General features: G+C 49.7%; 1 protein-coding gene and 1 pseudogene across 12 annotated transcripts in view; one reads left to right on the top strand and one right to left on the bottom strand.

Moving 5' to 3' along the window:
- Positions 1-26,115, bottom strand: part of CDK5RAP2 (CDK5 regulatory subunit associated protein 2) — a 153,703-nt gene that overhangs the window by 91,188 nt on the left and 36,400 nt on the right. For all 12 annotated transcript variants that reach the window (XM_049116420.1, XM_049116423.1, XM_049116418.1 and 9 more), the window contains 6 exons: positions 24,135-24,289; positions 18,032-18,194; positions 16,991-17,041; positions 16,068-16,187; positions 13,652-13,744; positions 6,110-6,328 (listed from right to left, as the gene is read on the bottom strand). In XM_049116420.1, the coding sequence (XP_048972377.1) occupies positions 6,110-6,328; positions 13,652-13,744; positions 16,068-16,187; positions 16,991-17,041; positions 18,032-18,194; positions 24,135-24,289 (801 nt within the window). The remainder of the gene's footprint in view (positions 1-6,109; positions 6,329-13,651; positions 13,745-16,067; positions 16,188-16,990; positions 17,042-18,031; positions 18,195-24,134; positions 24,290-26,115) is intronic.
- Positions 12,762-12,843, top strand: LOC112650623 (U2 spliceosomal RNA; annotated as a pseudogene).

Genomic DNA, 26,115 nt, shown 5'->3' on the forward strand with positions numbered 1-26,115 from the left:
TCGGGATGAACTACCCTGAAATTAAACCTGCTCCTGTCAAAGCACATGGGATTAGCCAGCTGGGTGACGGGTACAACTTTAATTAGATTTTTGGGCTTTAGCCAGCAAATGCATCCCCACAGAGCTAAGTGCCCAGGTACTGAAGCACACACTTGTCAGAGCAGCGGATGACAGGTCTTGTAACAGATGAGAGCATTACGAGGCAGTCGGGGGAATACAGCTAAACCAATGTCTCGTACGCGTTGCTCATAAAGGAGAAGAAAAAGACTAGCGTTGCTCCTTTCCCCCACGCACCCCAGGTAGCATACAGAACGCCTGGGCCAGAGGAGCAAATCGAAAATAAAGGTTTACCTCCATCACACACACACACACACACACACACACACACACACGCAGCACGCATGCACACGCACGCACATGCGCATGCACACACGTGCAATACTAAAAGGAGAGCCCTTCAGTCTCTAGAGCCAAACAACGTATCAAAGTCAAGGTATGAGGGCAAGGATGCGACAATCGGAGCAGCATTCCTGTTGTAAACCGCACAAGCCAGTACACTTTAAACATCACAGTTAAGACACCGACTTGGGAACACCAGCTTTTTGTTTGTTTTTGCAAAGACCTGAATGTCCTCGCAGGGATGTGGGTCCCTCTGGTGGCAAGGAGCTATAATACAATACAGGGATCCATCCTGAGACCCTCACGTTTGGACCTTTCTGGTTGTGGAAGGACCCCCAAGTAAAAACCAAAGCTGTATTCACCAGAGCCTGCCCACAGGGCCCCACCACCGCCAGGACTCAGCGAACGTTCCTTGGATAAACAAATGACGACGGCAAAGTATCCCACGCGCGGCGTCGGCTGGCACAGGTCGCGGCAATCACAGGCGATACAAGCACAGCCTCTGACGGCGCCGTCGGACATGGTGAAGTCACGTACCCCCGCTGCAAGATGCCTGCTCGGACAGGCACCGTCTCCCCCGAAAAGCGGAGAGTAAGCGCGAAGACAGGGCCATAAAGCTTTCCATCGTGAGCAAAGGATGGTTTGATCACACCCAGAGGTATCGGGTCGGCTGACCATCAGAGGGAATCCAGGCAGTGCCACAACAGCGCCAGGATGCTTGGCGGCAGCCCCCGCAGAGGCGGGGTCGGGGCTCGCCCACGAGCAGGCCCGCAGCACGTCTGGGTGGTAGCTCTCGTCCAAGAAACGAGAGTAACGGACACAGCCAGACACGTCCCAGCGACTGGAATCCGTTCTTCCGAGCTCGCCGACCCGGGAGGCGTGGACGTGGCCCGGCGCGAGACGGCTCCCGCCGCAGGCCGTCCTGTCCGAGGCTCCGTCCCGCTCCCAGAACCCTTCAGGAGCCCGGGGGAGCAAGACTGCCCTTGGGCCTGAGTGCTGGCCAGAGCCGTCCCTTTACCTTAACCGGTTCCTCTTCAGACACTGGAGACCCTGTAGCCGATTTCCCGTGACGTCCGCTGCCAGGGGCCACCAGCTGAATTTAAGCCCCCGTCTTCGGAACTGTGTCAGATACACCAGGGAGCATCCTCCTCACTCACTCTGCTGCCTGTTCCTAGACCTGACGGCCTTTACCTTTATTTTTAATCTCATTTCTATGACTTCCCATAAACTTCTAAAAATGTTTTTGACACATCAAAAGAATAAATTACAATTTTAAAGCCCCAAATAATATCTCAGAATACTTCAAATCAGACATTCTTGTTTTGTTTCTCCAAAAACACCATGTGCTCTCCTACCTCTGTGCCCTCACCATCCATACAAAACCCTCTGCCCCTTGCCTATCAATTAACCTTTATTTAACTCGAACTTCAGAACCAGTTCACAAGTTGCCCTTCCCTAGAGCCTTCTCTGATTCTGCAAGCCACCTCCCTGCTCTGTTTCCGTGTGCTTTGCTCACACCCGTCATGGATCTGTCCCCTGCCTAACAGAGGGCCTGCGCAGTGCTCAATGTTGCTGACTGCACGCGTGGGACCCTTTCCCTTCTTTCCCCTTTCTCTCTTTCCTTTTCCCTTTCCTTTGTTGGGACAGAAGAGGCTACAAGCGGCGCCTGGGTGGCCCAGCTGGTTATTAAACACCCGTCTCTTGATTTTGGCTCAGGTTATGACCTCAGGGTCCTGAGATCAAGTCCCGTGTCGGGCTCCGTGCTGAGCATGGAGGCTGTCTTAGATTCTTTCTCTCCCTCTTCTTCTCCCCCTCCCCCCTCCATCAAAAAAAGGAAAGAAATAGAGACCACTAAAAGGTCTGCTTATTTGTTTGTTTGTCTCAATCCACAAGCAGCAGCAGTAGCAGCCGATGAGTGAATCAAGTTCATTAAAGAGCCTGTTATAGAACAAACAGACGAGACAGGTGGGGCCAGCGGGTCAGGCTCTACCTCTGCATTTATCTCAGGACCATAAGGTAAAACATCACCCATCATGTTCCCTAGACGCTGAACAAGCCAAGCCCCACGTCTGGTGTGAAACATTCATAGGAGACAGACACAGCCAAATTCTTATACCGTAACCAGAAGGTAAGTAGAGATACCACTGTGATGCTGTACACACACAAAAGGAAAGGAGCCATGGCCAGATCATCTTGCCAGAAACATATATATAACCTGATGTACAAATGTAGTCCTGATGAGATGCCAGAAAGCTCTGGGTCATGGTCATGTTCACCTGAGGTAGGCACACAGAGTACACAGTGGCTGTTTTGGTCTGAAACAACACAACCCTTTCTGGGGGTAACTGCTCATCCCTCCCAAACATGTGCTTCTAGAGGAGGCTGTCGATGATGGGACTCACACGTGCATGCACCCGAACCTACGCACACATTCTGACAAAGACGACTGGGGATGGACCCACGCCGGGCCTCTGGCCATCCTGACAGGGACGCCGTGGGGGCAGCAGAGTGTGAGAGTCCTCCTTCCTCCTATGTAATCAACTGGGAACATGTGACCCCAGCAGGACGGCAACGATGGTCTAGCCAGCTGGAACTGGAGAGAAAGAAGCCAGCTCCCAGAGACCAAGATTCGGTCCCAGCAGCGTTCCAGTCTCCATCCCTCCAGCACTATAGTCACCCAAGGAAATACATTTCTCTTTTTGCCTAAATTAGTTCAAGCTGGGCTTCTGTCACTGGGGGGAAAAAAACCTTCCTACCCACAGTATACTCGACCCCAAGTGCCCCGTTCATCACATGCCCCTTGCTTTCTTCACCAAACAGCCCCTGCCTCCTCACAAAGATGTGCACACGTTACACAGAAATACATCAGCTAGCCACGGCAGCCCAGCAGTCCTCCAGAAGCACCAAGGTTTACATGAATAAGTGAATTATGGAACCACCAACAATGTGTGACACAAGAGGGATAGGTAAATAAATTACAGCATCTCCACCTGATGTAATATTATGCAGCTATTTCAAATGTTTACCAAGAGTAAGTTATAATTTAAAAAAAAAAAAGTGTGTATGGATGGAGAAGGAAGGAAGGAAGGAAGGAAGGAAGGAAGGAAGGAAGGAAGGAAGGAAGGAAGGAAGGAAAAAGAAAGAAAAGAAAAGAAAAGAAAAGAGAAAAGAAAAGAAAAGAAAAAAGAAAAGAAAGAAAAGAAAAAAAGAAAAGAAAGAAAGAAAAGAAAAGAAAAGAAAAGAAAAGAAAAGAAAAGAAAAGAAAAGAAAAGAAAAGAAAAGAAAAATGGGGGGGGAGACGTATGTGTGTGTCCCCAACCCAATTCTATTGAATGAGCCTGTTTCTAATGACAGTTGGGGGCGGAGGGGACAAGGTATTTTAAACTAAGAGGAAGTTACCCAGCAGTCAGGGAGTAAGAACTGATATGCCAACTGCACCTGTGTGGAAGGACCGTCTTGCCAGTCTTTTCCTTACCTCCTCCGTGCGGCACACAACTCAAGCCCTACTCTTCTCGCTCAACTCAAGTGCCACCTCCCCCCAGAGGGTTTCCCGACTACTCCAATCCCAGGATCTTTTGCACTAATTCTATAGATTTTAAGCTGCCTTGCATTTTGTCAAATATAACATCTCCACCGTTAGAAAAGATAAAACTTTCAGAGGTCACATCTTACACGTGCATCAACATCTAAACCAGGTATACTTGGTGTTCAAAAGCAAACAGGAAACCTATACTTTAATAACGCACAGTAAACTGCTATACTCCAAGATCGCTGGTGGTAGCATACGTTGGGCCAGCCCTCTGCACAAATAATTCGGCAACATGATTAACTAGTATAAAATATTTGTACCATCTGACCTAGTAAACTCACTCAAATCCTAGGAATTCAAGGGGAAATGTCTATATGCCCAAGGATGTTATTGTGGAATCATTTCAACAACCAAACTGTCCCAGAGAGCAGGAAATTAAGTAAAGCAGGTGAAATGTAGTCAGTGAAGAGCGTGCACCATTCAACGCCATCAGGCTGGAGGCCACACTATATGGAGAAATGCCCCTGATAACGTCCAGGATCAAAGAACACAGAACAGTAGTCAGCCTCTAACTGGATTAGGGCCCAGTGGCACCATGTCTGAAGGGTGACACTGAAAACCACAGTCACTGGTGGAACTGTAAGTGACATTTTATGTTTCTAAATTTCCACTACTGTTCCCTTGATGTTCATTAATATTTTTGTTAAAACATATGAATGTTTGCATTTCAATGCTCGTGCCAGTGCCAGCGTCAGGATTTCACGCAATGGATCCTGATGACCCCGCCCGTGGCAGCCACTGGAGAGCTACACTGTAGTACCTGGACGCTCCCTCAGACACCTCTACTACAACAACTGTCCGCGCGAGAGAGGTCCTCTGCCCACCCAGGGTCCCCGAGCAGATCATCCACAACGTGTCAATGATCACTCAGACTTAGGCCCTATCCCACCGAACTGCACCAAGGCGAGGCATCTAGATGTGACTCTCAGGGCAATGAATGTTTAAGTTTAAATACAAGAGAAATTTTTTTTAAGATTTATTTATTTTTTAAAATTTCTTTAAAGATTTATTTGAAATAGTACGAGCAGGTGGAGGGGCAGTGGGAGAGGGAGAGAGAAAACCCTCAAGCAGACTCCCTGCAGAGCACAGAGTCCCAAGTCTAAGCAACTGGCTCTGGATTTCAGCTCTTTCCCTCTCCCTGTGCCCCTCCCCTCCCGCCCCTCCCCTACCCCACTAAATAAATAAATAGATAAGTAAAATCTTTTAAAAATATAAAATAAAAAAATAAACAGACTTGGATGCTTAACTGAATGAGCCACCCCAGTGCCCCTATAATAGAAACTTTCAAAGATAAACTGTATTTTGCCTACCAAATTCAGAATTTTTCAAATGCTATCCAATGTTGAAAAATAGTCTTTAAAAAAGGATCACTCTCATAAAGAGAAACCTGGTACAATCATTCTGGGAAACAATTTGAGTATAGCTATATAATAATGTTTAAATATTCATCCTCTTTGACCCAATAATTATAGCTCTATCTGGAAATAATCAATGGAAAAATATTTACATACAAGGATGTTTGCTATCACACTTGTTATAAAGCAAAAAAAGTTTAACTGGGGTGCCCGAGGGGCTCAGTGGTTGAGCGTCTGCCTTCAGCCCAGGGCGTGACCCCGGGGTCCCAGGATTGAGTCCCACGTCGGGCTCCCCGCAGGGAGCCTGCTTCTCCCTCTGCCTCTGTCTCTGCCTCTCTCTGTGTGTCTCTCGCAAATAAATAAATAAAACCTTAAAAAAGAAAAAGTTTCATGACCTAAACATTCTACCATAAGGGCCTAAATAAACTGTAGCACATCCAAGTGATGAAGTACTATGCTTGCACCAAAAAACAAACAAAAACATGTTTCTGAAGAACACTCATAACATGGCAACATACCAAAAAGAGAACATTCAATTAACAAAAAGCAAGACACAAAACCGCATTTTCAGCTTGATACCAATAGTGTGTGCGTGCGTGTGTGTGTGTGTGTATGAGAGACAGAGAAAGAGAGAATCCCAAGATGATGAGCGAGATATTTTCTTCTTTACATTTTTCAGATTTTTCTAGGTCTTTTGCAGAGACGATCTCCCTAAAACCAGAAACAGCAATCCAGCACCCCAGCCCGACCGCAGCATGCTGCTCACGTGGATGGTGTGGTCTCCTCTGCCCCTGTCACGATGGGCTTCCTCCAAGTCCTTCTCCAGCCGCTCCCTCTCCTGCTGCAGGTCGCTAAGCTCCTGGGTGACCTTCTTAATGTTCCTACGCAGTCTGTGGTTCTCTGCGCTCTTGTTGATGTTTTCTGAGTGCAGCTGTGCCAAAAGCGCCACCTTTTCTAACAGAGCAGCCTCATAATCTTCAGACCCCTGGAAGAGGAAGCAGACAGCGGAGATGAGCTCACTCTGTAGCACATGAAACAGACCAAGAAATCTGTGCTCCTTTTTCGCCTTGGGGTAGGGAGCGGGGAGTTAGGGAAGAAAAAGATTAACGTAGACAACCTCTAGGACCCAAACCACAAAGAACACGTAGATTTTGAAATAACACAGAGTAATGATTATGCCCCCATGTTGATGTGAAGGGGGGAAGAGGCTACAACTGTATAAAAGATGCATTTTTTTTTAAGACAACAAAGAAAAGCACAGAATGTCAGAAACTGCCTTAAGTTGGGTGGGTACATGGGCGATTTTCTTCCTTCACTTCTTTTGAATGTTCTAAGGTTACTGAGCATGTTACTTTTATAACGATTTAAAAAAGAAAAACAACTCCACCAAGTTATCTGTAAAAGGTGGAACACGAAGAGAGCCACCTGAGAAGCAGAGGCGGATCAAGCGCCTGCAAAGCTCGCTGAGGTTGGAGCAGCTCACACCCAAAGTCGCCTGGAGAAACAGAAACGGTCAGTGTGGCAGCTGCATGGCCACCGCGAGCGGCTGTAAATTCAGCAGAGTCCAAGGGTTAATTATGTCCAGAACATCCTTACTTCATTATTACAGTTTAGTAGAAAATACATATGTAATTGTCAAGCATTTGGAAAAAATACTGTAACTCACCAATAACCAAAAAGAGTAAATTATTTTTTAATAAATTAATTTTTTATTGGTGTTCAATTTACCAACATACAGAATAACACCCAGTGCTCATCCCGTCAAGTGCCCCACTCAGTGCCCGTCACCCATTCACCCCCAATCCCCCGCCCTCCTCCCCTCCCACCACCCCTAGTTCGTTTCCCAGAGTTAGGAGTCAAAAAGAGTAAATTAAAACAAGCTTTCATTTAACAAGATTGTTTTAATGAGAATATCCAGTGCTGGCAAACTTACTATGAAGCAACACAATTAATATTTACTTTTTGAGAACTGACCAGGCATCCAGAAGCCCAGAAACACACTGGCAGGAATGTGAATTAGTGTAACTTTCTGTGGACAGATTACATACATCAAGTGTGTGTATACAGGACAGACATGTTCACACTCATCCTGATGATTCCGTTCCCAGGATTCAATCTCAGGAGAAGAATCCAAAACATAAGGGGGGAAAAGCCTTATGCACAAAGTCATCCATCACAGATTTACTTTAACAGGAAAAACGAAGAACCTAAACTGGTAACATGGGGACATTCCAAGTCACAACATGATATGAAAAAATAGAAGATTAAATTTGAATGCTCTAAAAAATAAAATCTATGCAGAGGAGAAAGCCGAGAAAGAAACACATCAAAATGTGAACAGTGTGGCTACATGATCTCCTGATTCCCCATTTTTTTCCTCCTTTCTAGTCTCCCGAAAGAAAATTTGAAGCATATATAATACTAAGGAGAAAATAAACTCTTTTTTTAATCCGTTCTTTGGATTGGACAAAGGCTCATGATTAAAAATTCAAAAGCAAGGGACACATGAGCTGTGAAGGCCACAATTCAGACCATAGGGTAAAGGGAATGGCTCCGGCCTCTTGGCCTTTCCAGGAGACCCAGCTCCACCACCATTGCCGGTCAAGTCCTAGTTGTTAGGAGAGACGGGCTACAGCCACTGTTAATCCTGGAGAAGTGGGGCCATCTCATGTTTCTCCACTGCTATTTAGGACCTTGCAACAGAGAATGAGGAAGAACCCCATTCACATTCCAAAGTGGGTTTTAGAGAAGCTTCTGTTTTACTTTCCCTTAAAAACCAACAATTTTTTTTTTAAAGATTTTACTTATTTATGTGAGAGAGAGCCCAAGAGCAGAGGGAGGGCAGAGGGAAAGGGAGAAGCAGGCTCCCCGCTGAGCAGGGAGCCCCACGTGGGGCTCCATCCCAGGACCCTGGGATCATGACCTGAGCTGAAGGCAGACACTCAATCGACTGAGCCACCCAGGTGCCCTAAAATCAAAAGTTTTAAAAAGAGTAGGAAACCAAGGCCTAAAACAAGGCCTAAAAAAAAGTATCTGGGGCAATGCTTACTTAAATAAACTCAAAAAACAAAAGAAGATAAACAATAATAGGAAAAATGCTCATCTTAAGCAATTTTCAGTTACCTTTTATTAAGCACTGGAGCTAAACCAGGTGCTTTTGCACACACTGTATCTCTATTTCCATGACCAACCCTACAAAGTACTCGTCACTGTCCCTACCTAAGCAACTGAGGCTCAGAATGACGAGCCCGTCACCAGACCATAAGTGATTAAATCTGGGACTCTCCACAGCGCTATACTGCCTCGCCCATTCCAGTGAAGATTCCAATTAACACCAATAAACTAGCAAGAATTAAAACAAGACTGAATTCAAACAAGGGAAGGCTAGAGACAGGAACACCAATTAGGAGCTTGTTAAACACAGGCCAGCCACAGCGACAATTAAAGTAAGCGTTATTATAAAGTGATGAACGTTCTGTGGGTTATCGCGCAAGTAACAATGACAGAGCCTCTTTTAAAAAGTTCAAATTCATCCTCACACCATAAAGATAATTTCCATGTTCAATTTTCCTTAAATGGCCCTTTGAGATACTTTAGAAAGTTTTTTACCTTTTTCTGCACGACACCCTGCTTTCTGAATTCCATGTCATCAGAGGGGTGCTTACAAGCAGGTGGTAAACATTTGGCGCAATTAGACCTACTCAGAAACTCAAGGCCAAACACCGTCTGAGCCAAACCACCCTTCCCCACAGTGCAGACACATGAGGAGTTTAATAGAGACTCACAGAGCCCAGAGTTCAAAGCCCAGTTCTAGCTTTGTGACTTGGGAGGAGTTAACTTTTCTGCAGTTGCGCTTCCTCGTCTGTGAAATCTCTACTTCACACGGCCGTCCTGAAGATTAAACAGGATCACTAAAGTCTCGTGTCCAGGAACGCAGGCTCAACAAATCTAATTCCCCTTCTCCAGCACTTGCATAATCTTCCTTTCCCAATCAAGAGACAATATGGAGAGTTTCCTCAAACTAAAAGCTACTTGCAGAACACCATTAACAGAGAATTTGAAAAATCGACCAAAGGAACTACTGTATTTTAATGCCAGAAGGTAATACTGCCCAACGTTCTTTTTTTTTTTTAATATCTAAGTATTAACAACATTGTTGCAGGTATCAGCTTGAAGGTGGAAGTCTTTTTTTTTTTTTCTTTTGTATTTATTCATGCGAGACACAGAGAGAGAGAAGCAGAGATGTAGGCAGAGGGAGAAGCAGGCTCCGTGCAGGGAGCCCGACGCGGGACTCAATGCCAGAACTCGATCCCGGGACCATGGGATCACACCCTGAGCCAAAGGCAGATCCTCAACCATTGAGCCACCCAGGCGTCCCCAACATTGTTTTTTTTTTTTAATACTACCCAACCTAAGGATGAGTTAACAACATTTACTAAATTACGACCTGTGCCCAGATACACGGTCTCGAGTAGTCCTTGTAAGGATTATGTGACCTAAGTGTGATTATCCGCATTTCCCGATGGGTAAGAAGGCTGCGAGAGCTCAAATATCTTGCCCAAGCGATAGTGAAGAGCAGAGTCAAGATTCAAATACATGTCCCACCCCACCATGTTCTCCCCAGTAAAGTAATATGGTTACATACATCCAGTGGACCACCTGAGGCTGTCTGAGAGCATAGGGATAAACACACACACACACACACACACACACACACACAAGTGCATGTCAAACCGCTGAAATCTGAGTAACAACCATGGACTGTACCAACGCCGACGTCCTGGTTGTGATATCGTTACTAACGTTAGGCAAGACATCACCTTTGGGAGAACCAGAAAAAGTATACAGAAATCTACTGCATGTGAGTCTACAATTATTTCAAAATGAAAATTTTTTAAAAAATGAAAATTTTTAAAAAGGAGTGAATAGATGTATACATACTGTCATGATAAGAATTCTAGATAAAAAAAGATTATAGATTAAAATAGGTATTATGATCCTATCTACTGTTTCAAAGGTTCTATGTAGGGGATCCCTGAGTGGCTCGGCGGTTTGGCGCCTGCCTTCGGCCCAAGGCGTGATCCTGGAGACCCGGGATTGGGTCCCGTGTCGGGCTCCCTGCATGGAGCCTGCTTCTCCCTCTGCCTGAGTCTCTGTCTCTGTGTGTGTGTGTGTATGTGTGTGTGTGTGTGTGTGAGATGAATAAATGAATAAAATATTTTTTAAAAAAGGTTCTATGTAAGTATAAATAAGCAAAAAGTCAACTCACATCTTTAGACATGACTTTACTGGTGACATCTATCAACCTCTTTCCACTGTCTTAAGTACTTTTTAAATTCCTCCAACGTGCAATTTTACTTTTACAGCTGAGCAGGGAGAGGTATGCACAGGTATACTTTCCAAAAGTTCGCATTAGGCCCCAGAAGACCTACAGAGCACCTGTTTTCGCTAACCAAAAGAAATCAAAGAAGGACCTGCACTTCTATGGAAAAGGCACCAAGTTATATTCGCAGATACAGAGACCAATTCAATGGTTGTCAGAGGAGAAGGGGGGTGAAGAGATGGGCAAAAGAGAGGAATGAGATTAATAAACAGTACGAACTTCCAGTTATAAAAGAGGTCACAAGGGTGTAACTACAGCACAGAGAATACAGTTAATAACACCAGTAACAGCTACGTGTGGTGACAGATGGTAGCTAGATTCATTGTGATCACTTTGTAATACATATAAATGTTGCATCACTATGTTTTACACCTGAAACTTATATAATATTATGTGTCGAGTACACTTCGATTAAAAAAAAAAAAAAAGGGAAAGGGCATTCTGCGTTGGTTTTGCAGCGAGCTATTAGAGGCAGAGGCAGCCTGCACCCGGAGCAGTGAGGGCGGCCCCACCAAAAGCCCTCCCTGGAACTACAATGAGCATCTCAAGCCACCAGAGCTCTGAACAGCAGTGTCTTGCAAGCATCTGCTTTATCTTGATTTATTTCGTGTTTCTGTTAGCAGGATGATGTGTGTCCTAAGGTGTCAGAAAAGCCTAAAAAAAGAGAAGTGGTTTTTTAGGTCTGAGAATGCTCAAAAATTTTTCCATGCAAGTTAATGGTAAGTGCTTCTTTGCTTTATGCTATTTTATCTTATGAACATTTCATACGAAACGTCTACTTTTGGATATTGGGGAAAACCTGTATTTCCAATCTGAAAATATGTATTTTTCAATGAGTCCAGAGGTAGCAGCAGGCAGCCGACACTGTGGGCTTCACAGAGTCCCACGTGTGACCAGAATTCACATCTCTGCACTGTGGCAACCCCTCCAAGAATGTGAATATCACACCTGCTGTCTCAATGCCAGGCTTACTGCCATCCCTGTGAACTTTGGCTACTCCACTCAAGCTGCAATTAGCTCAAATCACATGACATCCTGAAAAATCCCACTACATAAAAGAAAATGCATTTTCAAGGGCCCATGCAAATTCAAACTACGTAGACCTTGTAACGAAACAGCCAATATAAGCACACTGTGTGCATTTACTCGTACGCACACACACACACACACAATCAGAACAGCGGCAAAAACACAGATTTTGGAGTCAGGCTTGAGTTCAAGTCCCAACAACCTGCCAAACCAGTAAACCTGCTACCTCTGTGGATGAGGATTAAATGCGCACCCTGGGAACAGCCCAGCAGGCGAGCACAACCCGAGGACTTTGCATAGTTCCTGACCTCTGCTATCTTGCAAGCCAAGAAGCCCGGCCAAGGCTGTGAGTGACAAGACCTCAAAAATCGTTCTGAAAGTCTTTCACCTAGGACTGACAGTTATGAAATTAAGAAGTGTAGGTGATAAATCAGGGTAACAGTGAATGTAGGAGGCTACCTTCTTTCCTTCAAGGCCCAACATAACAAGCACAACATCAACGATTAAAAGGATGTCTGTCTGGTCTCTCTGCTTGTCAACCGCCAACATACTTCTTTCCTCAAGCAGTAGGAAATATCAATGGTTTACTAAGAATTCAGCCTTTAAAACTTGTTATTTTCAAAGCAAGGAGGAAAAAGAAAACCACCTTGGTGCCATCTCAGCTCCACTTCCAACCACACGGTGCGGAAGGCAAATCTGAGATCCCCAGGGAGAGACTTGCCTATGTTTCTAGTGCACCATGATTTAAACCAAACTACTTCAATTATTCTTTCCATGAACCAGAGCTCTGCAAAAGATGAGACGTGGGACATGAATCATAGGAATCAAGCAGTCTTGCATTAGATTTAGCTTCTAACTTCTACTTTATAACCAAAAATACATGGTGGGAGGAAGGGGTGGCAGGGAGAGTTTGAAGCAGTATGGGCTTATTCAGAGGGTGGAACGTCATTGGCTCATCATTAGTAACAGGGATACACTGTAGAGAGAAACTAAAAAGATGGCAAGAATCGCTTCTTGGCCTTTTGGCTAAGATCAAGTGTAGGAAGATGGCAAGAAAATATTAAAATAATTAAAAACACAAAACTAAAATTAAGCAGAAAGGCGGAACATCACGGCAGTGACCAGCGGGAGTCCTTGGAGTACAACGCTGAGGGACAGAAGGGGGAAGGGCAGGTCAGATCATCAAGGTGTGGACGTGACACCTGGCAGGAGGCAGCCGGACTCTAGAAGCCAGGTGAGGGGAGGTAGGGGCGGGGCAGGTGGAAGCACAGGTCTGGGAGTGAGACCGGCTCCGGCGCAAGTCCTGGCTCTCTCCCCTTCTCTCCCCTACCCCCTTCATGGCCCTATGCAAGTCGCTCAACCCCGAGCCCGGGCCCTGACAGCGTCTGCTCCGCGATCTGCTGTACAGAGCCTGTGGGCCAATCCGCACAGGGCCCTGGGCACAGGGCTGGGCACATGGCTTGTGATCCATTCACACCGGCGGTCACTATCAGCAATTACTACACTTGAAGGTGGCCTGCCACCGGCGAGCTGTGTGACAGTGAATAAGCTGCCCACCCTCCTGAGCTTCAAAACCCCCCAAATCCAGCAGAGGCCGACCTACCTTCTCCACAGGGCGGTGAAGATTATGCGGGACGACACATGTCCTGCGGGGTCTGCTGTGGGCACTGAGCGAACGCAGCACTAACGGTGGGGCCGCTGCCACCACCGCCACGATCGCACTGACGAGGCCTGGTGAAGCCTCCAGAGCTGGGAGGGAATGTCTTCCAATGGGACGGCCAACTCCGTCCCTAATGGCCACGCAGGGTTTGCCGGGGTCCTCCCAGCTGCCAAGTCGTGCCCTCAGCAGGGGAAGGACCGAGGGCGTGGCCGCCCGCAAGCCAGGTGACCGCTTACCTGGAGCTTCTGTGTCTGTGCCTCCTGGGGGGCGTCTGTAACTTTCGCAAGGGCAGCACTGAGCTCTTCCATTTCACGGCTAAGGTCTTCCACCTGGGTAAAAGAAGAACAGTGGCCAAGGATGCAACTGGACTCCGCTTGCTGTGCTGTCAGGGCTCTTCCTGCCCAACGGTGCAGCCTCTGATCACGGGCTTCCCGCCTGCCTTCCCGAGGCAGGCGCTCCTCTCTGGAGGGAGACCCTTCCCGCAACCACGAGAGGAGGAGACAACTCCCCGAACTTCAGCATCGGTGGGGCTAGATGAGGTGACGGGGACCGGTGCTAAAGTCACGGCTGCCTGAGCCGAAGCCCGGGACCACGGCTGTCTGTAGAGGCCACCCCCAGCACCCTGGCCTGGCCACCCCCAGAGTCTCTCATCCTGCTGCAGCCCATTCCGCCCGCGGCCACACCCGAGACTTTGCCAGCCCCCGTGGCTGCCCCTCCACCGGGGCCCCAGCAGGGGGCTCAACTCTCAAATCTCACGGTGGTAGATTCCCTGAGTACCGTGAGCCACGTGTCCGCGGCCTCGGACCCTGGTGATCACTCAGAGCCTCCCCTCTTCGGCTTCTTCAGCACCGCCGTCCCTTGGCTCGCTTCGTCCTACGTCCCTTGTGCACTCCTCTCCCCACCCTGAAGAACCGACGTCCCCTGCGTCCCCATCCTCAGCCTTGTTCGTTCCCTTCCACACACGCTGTGAACAGACTCGTCACCACCATCGCCTCACCCACCCTACCGTCCTGCCCTTTTCCATGCTGTCCACTGAGCTGGTGACGCCACCACATCCCAGTCACGGCAGCCAGACGCCCAGAAGTCATCCTCCTCAGCAAACCTCCCCAAATCTACCTCTGATGTAAGATTATTTCTGATTTCGTTGTCTGAGTACGCCCTGCCCCTGGACCCCGTTCAGCAGCGGCCACAGCTCTAACCCAGCCCTTCTAGGCCCTCGTCCTGCTACTGGGCCCTCTGCTCCCACTCTCTCCCTCCTACCATCCACTCTCCAGACTCAGCCTGAGACCCACTAAGATGCAAATGTGATCTGCTTGGTAGAGCCTTCAGTTCCAGGCCACCCACAGCGCCAGAAGTGACTAATTCCACCACCACTGGCCGCCCCAAGCAACCTCTGCGGCTTCTTCTCTGGCCTCCCTGATGTTCTGCACTTGATGCGCAGACAACCGCAAGATGCTTTTGGTTCCACAAACACCATCAGGCTCTCACCTAACATAATGGGTTCACCAGTGTCCTCCTCTCTGCCTCCCCCCCAACCAACTCCTACTCATCCTTCAAGATTCAGCTCAAACTCCTCCCCCTCCAAGCGCCGCCCCACACACATGCCCTGATCTGGATCAGGTCCCCTGCCCCCCCACCTGCACACCCCCTGCACGTCCCCCCCTCACCACACCTTCACTCGGTCTCTCTTCCTCACTGGAGCTGCCAGCAGGGCTGGGGTCTCCTCTCTGTATCTGTGCCTCACTCAGTTACTAAAACAACAGACAGCTACACTAACGAGATAAAATAGCAAGGAACCATTGGCCACAACCCTGGATCCCCAAGGTAACAACCCAGGTAGCTAACAGGTTCATGGTCACGGCCTTGCCTCCCAAAAGTCCTTCATCTCAACTCCACTGTCTTTTAAAAAGACTGGGCACTGGGGACACCCGGGTGGCTCAGTGGTTGAGCGTCTGCCTTGGGCTCAAGTCGTGACCCAGGGTCCCGGGATCGAGTCCTGCGTCAAGCTCCCGGCATGGAGCCTGCTTCTCCCACTCCTCTGCCTGTGTCTCTGCCCCCTCTCTCTCTCTCTCTCTCTCTCTCTATGTCTATCATAAATAAATAAAAATAAATTTAAAATAAATAAATAAATAAATAAATAAATAAATAAATAAATAAATAAAATAAATAAAAAACACAACAAAACTGGGCATTGTCCAATATGGTAGCCACTGGCCACCTGTCGCTGCTGAGCACTTGAAATTTAATTAGTCTGAAATGAGATGTGCTGTAAGCACACTTGCACGTCAGCGCTGACACTAAGATTACAAAGATGCTAAGTACCTCATTATTACTATTGTTTTAATGATAACATTTGGGATATATATATTATTAAAGTCCCTTCCGCTTGTTTCTTCTTGCTTCTGTTACTGCAGCTACTAGAAAACTCAAACACCCACGTGTAAGTCACCCAGTCCTTTGGACAACACTGAAGCTGACATTGCAGAGGAATTTGTGACGGACGGACAAAGGGGCCCTTCCCGCACTCCCTACACTCATCCCAGCTCTCTTATAAGCTCTCCACCTAAAGCTAAAAATTCAGGGTAGGACAGGCCAGCCGCAGAAGCTAATAAAGAAAAATCTCACTTCGGGTGTATCAGACACAGCACATACCTCTTTTTCCTTTGACTTTAATGCCATGGTTAGGCCCTGAATGGCTTTATCCCTCTTTAGACTATTTTTCTTTTCTGCAGCAATTTCTCTTTCCTTCTCTCTCAGGTCCTCCTGAAGTGCCTAAATTAGATTAGAAAAAGATTCACTAAGTTGATGCGTTCCAACCAAAATGCACTGTAAATATATCTGTAAGAGCACACTCAAATGCAGTTATTCTATCTTATTCCTGTCACCCTGTGATTAATGTTTCCAAGGAGAGCTGAACGCAGTGGCGGCAGCTCCCAGTGACGTGCTAGCGCTCACGGCAACAGGCTGGGTGAGAAGAAGGGGATCAGATCAGTTAAGACGGTGACAGCTACTCCTGTGGGAAGGACTCCAATGCCTTCTGGAATTTGAATACAGTCACATCAGAGTCTTTGAAACCGTACCAGGTTATTTGGGGGAAATAACAGATCATTAATTTCATTCCTTAATGCTACAAAAGCTAACAGAGAATTTGGTTTGATGGAGACTGAACATACACATTTAGAGTCTGAGTTCATTTCTAAAGATAAGCCTGCTGCCTCCCTCCCGGGCTGTTGGGAGAATCAGGTGAGCAAATGGACGGGAAGCGCCTTCTAAGCCGGCAGGCGCCGTAGAGGCCGGTGCTGACTGCGGGACTCGGAGCGGCGGCAGGCCGGGGTCCCCGCTGGCTCTTCTCCGAGCCCGTCTGAGCCTCACGTGCCGTCCGCACAATGGGAACGCCCGCTCCCCAGAAGGAGTGCCAGGACTGAGCGGCCTTCTCTGAAGTCCTGAAAGCCCGACTGGCACGCACTGGCATTCCCTCGACGACAGCGACCGTCACCCGAACCCTCTATCGCACTCAGAATACAGCAAGAGGCAAGCAGAAATCGCCGATAATTTTTTTAATGGCATCAGCATACCTGGATCCTCTCTTCAAGGCGGTGTCTCTCCTGGCGCTCCATTTGCGCGGCCTGAGAAAAGGCATTAATTGGCACCTGGAAGGGACTCACAATGCAACGGCTCCCCCAGAACGATTAGAACGGGCGTCTCATTTCCTGACTTTTCCCCACCGCCGTGGACGTCATGGACTAAGTGTCCACTACTCTCTGCTGCACCCGAGGTCCCACCCGAGCGAGGAGAAATGTGAAGACACGAGAGCCACGTGGGCTGATGACCAGCCCCACCGACAGTGAACCACGGAGCCGCTGGACTATGGAAAGGGCCAACTGAGCAACGGGGCCCAGGGTTCAAAGGAGGAGCCGGAGATGCGGGCCGACGGCAGCTGGAAAGTAACCGGGGAGGCTGCAGGCCGCACTCACTGCCACGCAACCCTCCCTGAGCATCTAGAACGGCCCACGGTGTGAATGAAGCACACGCGGCAGCCACCCTTGGTCCACCAAGAGCTGGGAGGCCTGTGCTCGGCCCACCTGCCCTTCTCTGCAGCGGGCCGTGGGCCCGGCCTCGTGGGGGGAGAAAGGACCTCTGGGAGGCTCGGGGGCTGGCACTAGGAACCCACCTCCTGGAGCCTAGCAAACTCGAACAACTACGGCAAGCCCGTTTCTAAATTCCACGAGGGGACCGTGCTCCCAACCTCCCAGAGTGGCCAGAAGGATTAAGTGAGGCGGCACGCTGAACAGGCTGCCCAGCCGCCAGGCCCGGCGCAAGGCGGTGCCCTTCCCCACTGCCTGACCAGAGGCAAAACGGGTCCTCGGTTTTATCCCACGAAAACCCAAAGGACGAAAATACAGTCCCCGGGCAACCACAAGGCGACATGCGGTAAGACAGAGGCAAGCGGGTATGGGCTGTTTCCTGAACTGGCTCCGTGGAACCACACCAGGGCCCCTGACAAAGGAGGCTCCCGCTAGTTCCTCAGCTGCCGGGGAGCTAGTATCTGGGGGAGTCTGCGTGTGACCGCGGGGACTGAGTGTGCGTCCCCTCCGCCCGAGGAGTCGGGGGCTCACCTCGGCTCCTCTCTCCTGTTCCCCCCTCGGAGCAGCAGAGAGTCCTCGGAGCTCTCCAGATGACACTCTCTCACCAGGACATGCCAGCTGAGACTTCTCCTCTTTAAGGCACTGAATTAAAGCTTCTTTGCTCTTCAAAGACAGCTTCAAGTCCTCAATCAGTCTAAAAGCGAACAAAATTTAAATATTAATTCTAAGCTGTTCTCTTAGCTCAGCGGAGCAGGAGGAGGCAGGAAATGGGGCCAGACATCTTCAAAGTAGACATGTCCGATGACTGAACAGAAATGGAATCGCGTCGTGCAGGCCGGAGAGCAAGGGCCAGAATTCGCGGGACGTTAACAGTCCCCTCACCTCCAGCCTGGCCCTGGTGGATCCAGCCTCCGAGCTCCCAGACTACGGTCGGGTCAAGCCACCCCCTCGCTCAGACTTCCAAGAGCCCCCACTGTTGACAGCAGTGTCAGCCCCACTGACAGCAGCGGACGAGGAGGTTTTTGGCTAAGCATTTTCTCTTCCAAAGAAATCAAGCACTGAAGCCTGAACACGGCCGACAAGGCACAACCGTCCCTGCGAGGGGGCAAAACCAGCACCTCTCTCCCTGGCTTCTCGGGGCACAGTTTAAAATGCACAGACTTTCCAGATAAAGGCCAAAGCTGGTGAGCAAGGCGTTCAAGGGCCTAGCTTTTAGGGCCTCGAAGCTCAGAGGCCCTGCTGGCAGCTTCAGGTTCTTCTTTCGGAGGCGCCACCCGCTCCCTCAGCACCCAGGAGCCTCACTTCCAGCTCTCTCCCCAAGCCCAGCCGCGTGTGCCCCCAGACTCGTGCTCACACCCGTGCCTCCACCTAGAATGCCCTGCACGACTCCATCCCCACTGCCCACTAGTTCACACCCGTCACCCCTCCCGTGACCTCCCCTCGAGGAAACTGTGCCAAGCACACCCCGAGGGCCTCCCTTGCGCAGAGCTGAACACCGTCTCCGGGCCACCAACTTACACCCCCGACCATGGCCAAGTTATCTGACCTCAGCCGTAAGACGGCTCGCTTGCGTGGATTAGACACAAAACCTCTAACGCGGCCTAACATACCTCCAGGCTTACAGCATAACTCCACAAATGACAGCTGCTATAATTATTACCCTTTTTTAACATTCAACGATTAGCATTTTGTCAGCGAACCCTCAGAAGAGCCTCCGTGTAGCCGAGCCTCGAAAGCAACCTGAACGGGAGGAAGAGCAGAGGCTCGGGACGCGGGCTCCCAGGGTGAAGGGGAAGAGTCAGCTAAAAGTACTTCAAAGCGGCTGGCAACGCACTGTTGCTGGGGCCTGAATGTCCGTGGCCCCCCAAAGTTCAAGCACGGAAATCCTGGTGGGGCTTCGGGACGAGAGTAGGTCACGCGGGTGGAACTCATGCGTGCGAGCGGCGCCTTACAAATGAGGCTCCAGCAAGATGCCTCCCCTCCCCCGCGGGACGCAGCGAGAGGTCTGCAGGCCACCCGCGTCCGCCAGCCTCTGAACTGTAAGAAAGAAATTCCTCTCGTCTGAGCTTCCCCATCCGTGGTCCCTCGTGAGGGCACCTGGGCGGGCTAGACAACGAGGCACAGAGGGCCCGGCCGCCCCAGCGCAGAGCCCCCGGGCCCCGGACAGAGGCGCGACACTGCCCTCTAGGGCCCTACTCTGGACGCAGCGCACGACCGGCTGGAGAGGTAAAAAGTCACGAAGCCAACACTTGAGGCAGCCGTGCGGGGTCGCACGGGACTTCCACTTGGACCAAGCTGGTCCGTGTCTGGTTGGCAAGGAGCAAGGCAGGCCTGTGGGACGTGTGGCCGACCGGAGCCCGGGCGCATCTACAGGAGCGGCCTCCACCCAGGAGTGGCCTCCACCCCGGCCCAGTCTTGCCACACTTTCCAGGCTCTCAAAAGGAGCTGGAAATCCAAAGTTTTACATGAAACTAGATTTCTTTAGAAAAAATAGTAGCAACGAATTCAGACTTTTAAAAGTACTGTGTAGGGCAGCCCGGGGGTCTCAGCGGTTAAGCACCACCTTCAGCCCAGGGCCTGATCCTGGAGACCCGGGATTGAGTCCCACGTCGGGCTCCCTGCATGGAGCCTGCTTCTCCCTCTGCCTGTGTCTCTGCCTCTCTCTCTCTCTGTCTGTGTGCCTCTCATGAATAAATAAGTAAAATCTTTAAAAATAAATAAATAAATAAATAAATGAATGAATGAATGAATGAATGAATGAATGTATGTACTGTGTAGACCAACTAAAACATATCTGGTGGCCACATGTGACCTACAGGACTCCTCGGTGTTAGCCGCCTTCACCAGACGCACTCCAAGGTCGCACTGCAGGACGTCACGTAGCTAAAGCACTCACCTTTCAAAAAGGTGAAGGGAGCCCAGAGAGACCGCAGCAGCGCTGCACCGGGCAAGGGCCCCGCCCCGCAACAGGCCGGGGTGCCCTGCACATCCGGATCTATCTCAGGGCTGGCCCACGCACCCCATCCCAGACCTGCTGGCAGCTCACCTCCTGACCTCCCCGGAGCTCCTCGGCAGCCCGGCCTGCAGGGAGGGCACACAGGACCCTGGTCCCGCGGGACACAAGTCCGGAGCCGGCATCTGGCTGCCGCACTGGCCCTTGGAGTGTGGCTGGCGCACACGTGCCCCCAACAGAGAGCCGACCGGGCAGTACCGACAAATCAGGTTCTGCGCCTCTCCAGCCAGGCCTGTGGGAAACCCCAGATGCAGCCCCTGGCAGCGCCCCGAGTGGACGCCCCGCACAAGGAGAGCCCCCGCCTACACATCTACACCACACTAAGTACTCAGCAAGCTCCAATTCTCCCCAAATTCCCTCTTGCAAAAAGAGGAGAAGCCAAGCCTCTGCGGCACATGCTGACAGAGGCACCTTTCCTCAATGATTCCCTGCTTGGTGACAGGCTCGCACCTTTCTTTGCATGTGCCCTCCCTGCCCCACGCCCAAGCACAGCTGATCACCTCCTCCCTTCGGTCACAGCACAGAACCCTGAACTTACCTCTAACACCAATCATGACACTTTTTTCCACATCTGTCCCCTCCCCCACACTGGGAGCGCCATATAAGGAAGACACTGCTTATCTCCCCACCCCTGGCACCCCACCCAAGGTCATGCTCAGTAGCTGGTCAAGGAATAATCTATATCTCCTTTAATCTAGCCTTAATCCACATCCTCAAGCACCTTCTAGCCTCTACTCTTGGAGGGATCCATGATCCCTCTACCCAACGTGTCCCAACTGAAAGCTTATCTTCCCACTCTCCCTACTGAAAAACATCTGCTCTTTCTCCCTTTCTTTCCCCAAACTCAGCACACTGCACCGTCATGCCACAGTTGTTCATGCTCAAAACCTGGGTGAGGAGGAGGTATCTCTGCAGCCCTTCCCCTCATCCCCAAACCCATCAATGATGAAGCCCTTCAAGCCATCATGTCAATTCTACCTTCTAAACATCTCTGCTGGAGAACACTCCAAGCCAGTTCCGTCAGCTCAGTCCTGCTCACCATGATGCGTCGTCTGGACTTCTCCAACAGCCCCAAGAGCAGTCTTCCCACCCAGCCCCACCGCCAACCCATCCTCCAGGGGCAGCCAGAAGGATGGCTCTGAATTATAGTCTGACCCTGACACTACCCCAACTCCTACCCTTAACTCATCAGCAGTTTGTCACATGCCCTGAAGACAAATCCCAAACTATTCAACAAGCCCACGTGATCTGGCCAGCTTCCCTCTCCTCATCGCTTCCCACCTCCCTTCCAGAACACAACTCTCCAGCCACACTACTGTCAGTTCCTGGGTCATGCTCTGTGCCCTCCGGCCTCTGAACTTCCCAATGCGGGGAACACGATTTCTTCCTCCAAGTAACTCCTCCTTTATCCTCACACTTCCACTGAGAAGCCTTTCCTAATCCCTCTAAACAATCTTAGAAAGATTATGTTAACCAGCACTTATCCATCTGGCCCTTCTCACTCTGTTCCTGCCCTCCACCCTCCCCACCTAGCTAGATGACAAGCATATGCCTTGACATAAGGTCCCTTGGCAGAGGGACCAGTCTGTACCATTCATACCTGTACTCTAACCACCACTTATTGAGCAAAAGATGCTCAGGAAGTATTTGTTGGACAAAGGGCATAATGACCCAACAGACCAAGGAACTGACTGCTGAGCATCTGCTGGGACCCCAGCAGGGCCCTTCTAATCCACTCTCACCCACGATCACCTCTCAGACCCACCCCTAGCCCTCTCCCTTCTTCTCTCTTCATCGGCACCAGGAATTGTCTTTTCTTGTTTAGTGGCTGCCCCCACACACATTGTAGTCTCTTCCCTGGGTTCCCTCTTTCCAATTTAACAGCAGGAGACCTGCAGGTTCCCCAGGAAAGACAAACCTATAAACCTCCGAAGGGCTTCAAGGCTCATCAGTTGGGAGAGATACAAGGGGACGTATAAATAATTTGTATGGAAAAGGATTCCAGACTCTCTCGCAGCCTGCAAAGGCTGCTACCCTGTAGGGGGAGGCCCAGCAAAACAAAACAAAACAAAATAAATGGCCCATCCAGGAAAGCTTCTCCTCCTAGCCACGTAATTGAGAAAAACACTCATTCACTCAACCCTGAGGTCCTATTCCTCACAGAGAACTCTGTTTCCTGACTCCTCCTGAGATTCATCCCAAAACTTCAGTTTTCCAGATCAAAGCTAAGAAAAGGTTGTAGTGCACTAAATAAGTACTAGTTCCTCCAGAAACTGAAGCTAGGACCCTGAGTAAGTGGAAGCCATGCCTCTCCCTCACAATCTACTCATTCCTCTTTTATAGATAATCCTAAAAAATCATGACAACAAGTTGCAGACTTGAATCTCTAAAGGTGGTATGGAGGCAGAAAGAGAAGCAAAAAGCAGTTGGGGAGCACGGGCAACTCAGCACCAGAACCCAAACAACACGGTGGGCCCATCAATCACAAGTCACTGAGCAACCAAAACAAAAGGAACCAGAGTCAGTATCCTCTATTTAAGGAAATAGGAAAAAAACTAGATCATTTGCTTTGGAACAATTTCTGTCAAATTCCAAACGAGCTTGGCTCCTCAATGGATAGGTCACAGGTTAGCCAGAAGTTTCACTTAGTTTATACAACCTTCTACCTAGTGACCATCAAAGCAAGGCAAGAGTAGCAAAATGTGAGGATCACGAGAAAGCAGAAAATCTCAACTCTCTCCTGACCAGTTTTGATCAAAGTTTGGTCGTAAGACCCGAGCACTAAAGAGTGCCTAAAGGCCCTACGGCCCATCCACTTCTCCGGACTGGGCGGCACCCATTTTATTCCTGGACCGACAGACAGCCCTGTCTTGGTCTACACTTTTTCGGCCCATTGCACTGCACTAACGTGGGCCCTCAGCCGGGATTAAACACACGATGAGGAGCGAGTGGGAGGCTCAGTCAGGTGCGCGTCTGCCTTCAGCTCAGGTCATGACGCTGGGGTCCTGGGACTGCGCCCTGCACCGGGCTCGCTGCTCAGCACGAGTCTGCCCCTCGCCTTCCCCGTGCCCTCCCCACCCCCACCCCCACTTATGCCCTCTTTCAGCCTCTCACTCTCAAATAAATAAAACCTTTTAAAAGAAAAAAAAAAACACGATGATAAACAGGTCACACGAAACTCACTGGCATCCATTGTGGGGATGTAATCACTTACTGTTCCCTCTGGGAAGAGTCACAAGAGAATTTTCTCCCCAACAATGTCAAGTAAGACTGGGCTTCTCCTGCGCTACTGGCTCATTTTCTCTTGGGAGCAATGTGACTCTTGTGTTCATCAAGACTGTTTTTCTCTCTTTCCTCTGCTTACCCGGAAGCTTACTACGGAACTAAAGGCTACATTTCGTATCTGAACAGACCTTATCAGCAGAAGTTTCTACCTAGAATTCTGTCCCTGTCCTCATACCGCTACCCTAGTCCTTGTCCTTCCATCCTGATCTTACTCCAGGTCTTCTCACCGTGGGGGGAACAAGCAGAGAAAGGAAGGATCAAAGAGGAAGGGAACAACCTTTCCGCCAGGCTGCCCGATTAAGGACCATCAGTGAGTCGCAGAGATAAGCGCCAGACCTGTCTTTCTGCTCCAGGACGACAGCCATGTCCACGTCCCCCTCGTGCCTCTTCTTCATCTCTGAAAGCTTGTTTTCCAAGCTCAGCCGAAGAGCCTTCTCTGTTTCTGTCCCCGCAAAGGCCTTTTCCAGTTCTGCTTGGGCAGCTTTCACATCCTAAAGTTAAATTAAATGCATTTGATGCAATTTTTCAATACAATTGGGAACATTTTGAAAGGAAATTGGATTAAAATATAAATATTTATGACTTTTTCTCCGGCACATTTCCCCTCCCTGAATTGTACTATACATGGGGAGAATCAGTAATAAATACATTTGCCAGCCATTTTTCCCTCTTGTATCCTGAAGAGTAATAGGCATTTCCAATGGAAAAGACTCAAGTCTACAAAAACTGTACTTCTGGATTTGAAAAATCAGATCAATATTTACAGCTTCAATGAGAACAAGAAGAAATGTGCCTCTCAATACTTAAACATACATAAATTCCAGAGTCCCCCTAATCTCCATACAAATTCATCCCACACCCCACCCCCCCTCCCTATTTCTCTTAAGATGATGACTACACAATTCTCAAGAACATTTTCTACATCTCCAAGGTGACATCGGTGGTGAAAAAAACCACGTTCTTCCTGAGAGCTCAGAGAGGCCTACCAAAAAATTATCTAAATCACGCAGGCAGTGCCCTTGCTGGGGCGAAGCACCCCGGTGCTCAGGAGTGACCTGGGGTAGATCCGGATCTCCAAGTGCCCACGGCCTCTGATTACATCACAAAGGTAAAAGTCGAATCCAACTGGGTTCAAAACCAGCTTTCCTGATGATTTGCCGTGAGACACTGGGTAGTCCCTTAGCCTCTCTGAGCCCGAGCTCATCTGTACGACAGGGATCACCACCATCCCACCAAGGAGTTGCTCCGACGCTCCGTCCGATGCCTGCCCCATCACAGGAAGCTCAGAAACAGGCTGCTTCCTCCTCCCTGCCCTTTCCCTCCGCGGGGCCTTCCCCGCCACTGCTCCCACTTGGGTGGGGGAGAAAGCCTCTCCTCCCCACGAGGCTTGCCTGGCAATCTCATGGAGAGCTGGGACAAACCATTCCCCAATATTCTGAGACAACACACAAAACCTATTTAGTGAGTGCCTGTTACATGCCAGGCTTTGAGCAAGGAGCTTTATTTATCTTTGTTCCTTACCTAACCCTAAAAAGTTATGTGCCGAGAGACACACTGCAGCAGTTTAGAAGGCAGGTTCTACGGCCGGAGCTCCCGGCATTACTGCCTGTGTGACCTTGAGCAAGGGGCTTGGCCACTCTGTGCCCGGCGCATGTGTCTGTTTTTAAAAAGAATGATAAAAGTATTAACCTTCCAGGCTTACTGACAGGATGACCTGAATGGATGACGAATAGGCTGAGGGGGCCTCACACTCGCAGGCCCCGAGGCTGCCAGGACCACTGCCGTTAGGACAATCACTACTGCAAAGCAGACGTCACCAGCCTCCCTTTACAGATGCAGAGGCAGAGGCTCGGAGAGGGACGGGGCCAATAAGCGACAGAGCAGAGGGCAGGCCCAGCACCGTGTGGAAGCCACACGGGCACCCTACAACACGGGCACCCTACAACAGCCCTTCCGGGGAACACTGGGAACGTGGGGTTGGAGGACTCCTGTTGCGGTACCGGCTCCACGGCTTATGACAAAGCCTCAGCTCCTCGCCCTCAGAGCGGTCCCTAGCCGGTACTTTGGACCTAGGATCTACACAGCCCCATGGGGCTGGTGTGAACACCATGAATGGAAAGACCACTGTTAGCTGCAAAGTGCAGCACCAGTGCATCTCCCTTTTGTTTCCAGAAGTGCTTTGTGGGGCTGCTCCTCCTGGCACGGAGAAGAGCCAGGTTTCGGGTGCAGAAAGGGAAATGGCGTAAGAGCCTTCAAAGACCAAGAATGAAATAACTAGTGTCACTTAATACTAGCTGCATGTGGACGGAAACTTTTA

This window comes from Canis lupus, chromosome 11, assembly GCF_003254725.2.
Source record: "Canis lupus dingo isolate Sandy chromosome 11, ASM325472v2, whole genome shotgun sequence".
NCBI classification, from domain to species: Eukaryota; Metazoa; Chordata; class Mammalia; order Carnivora; family Canidae; genus Canis; species Canis lupus.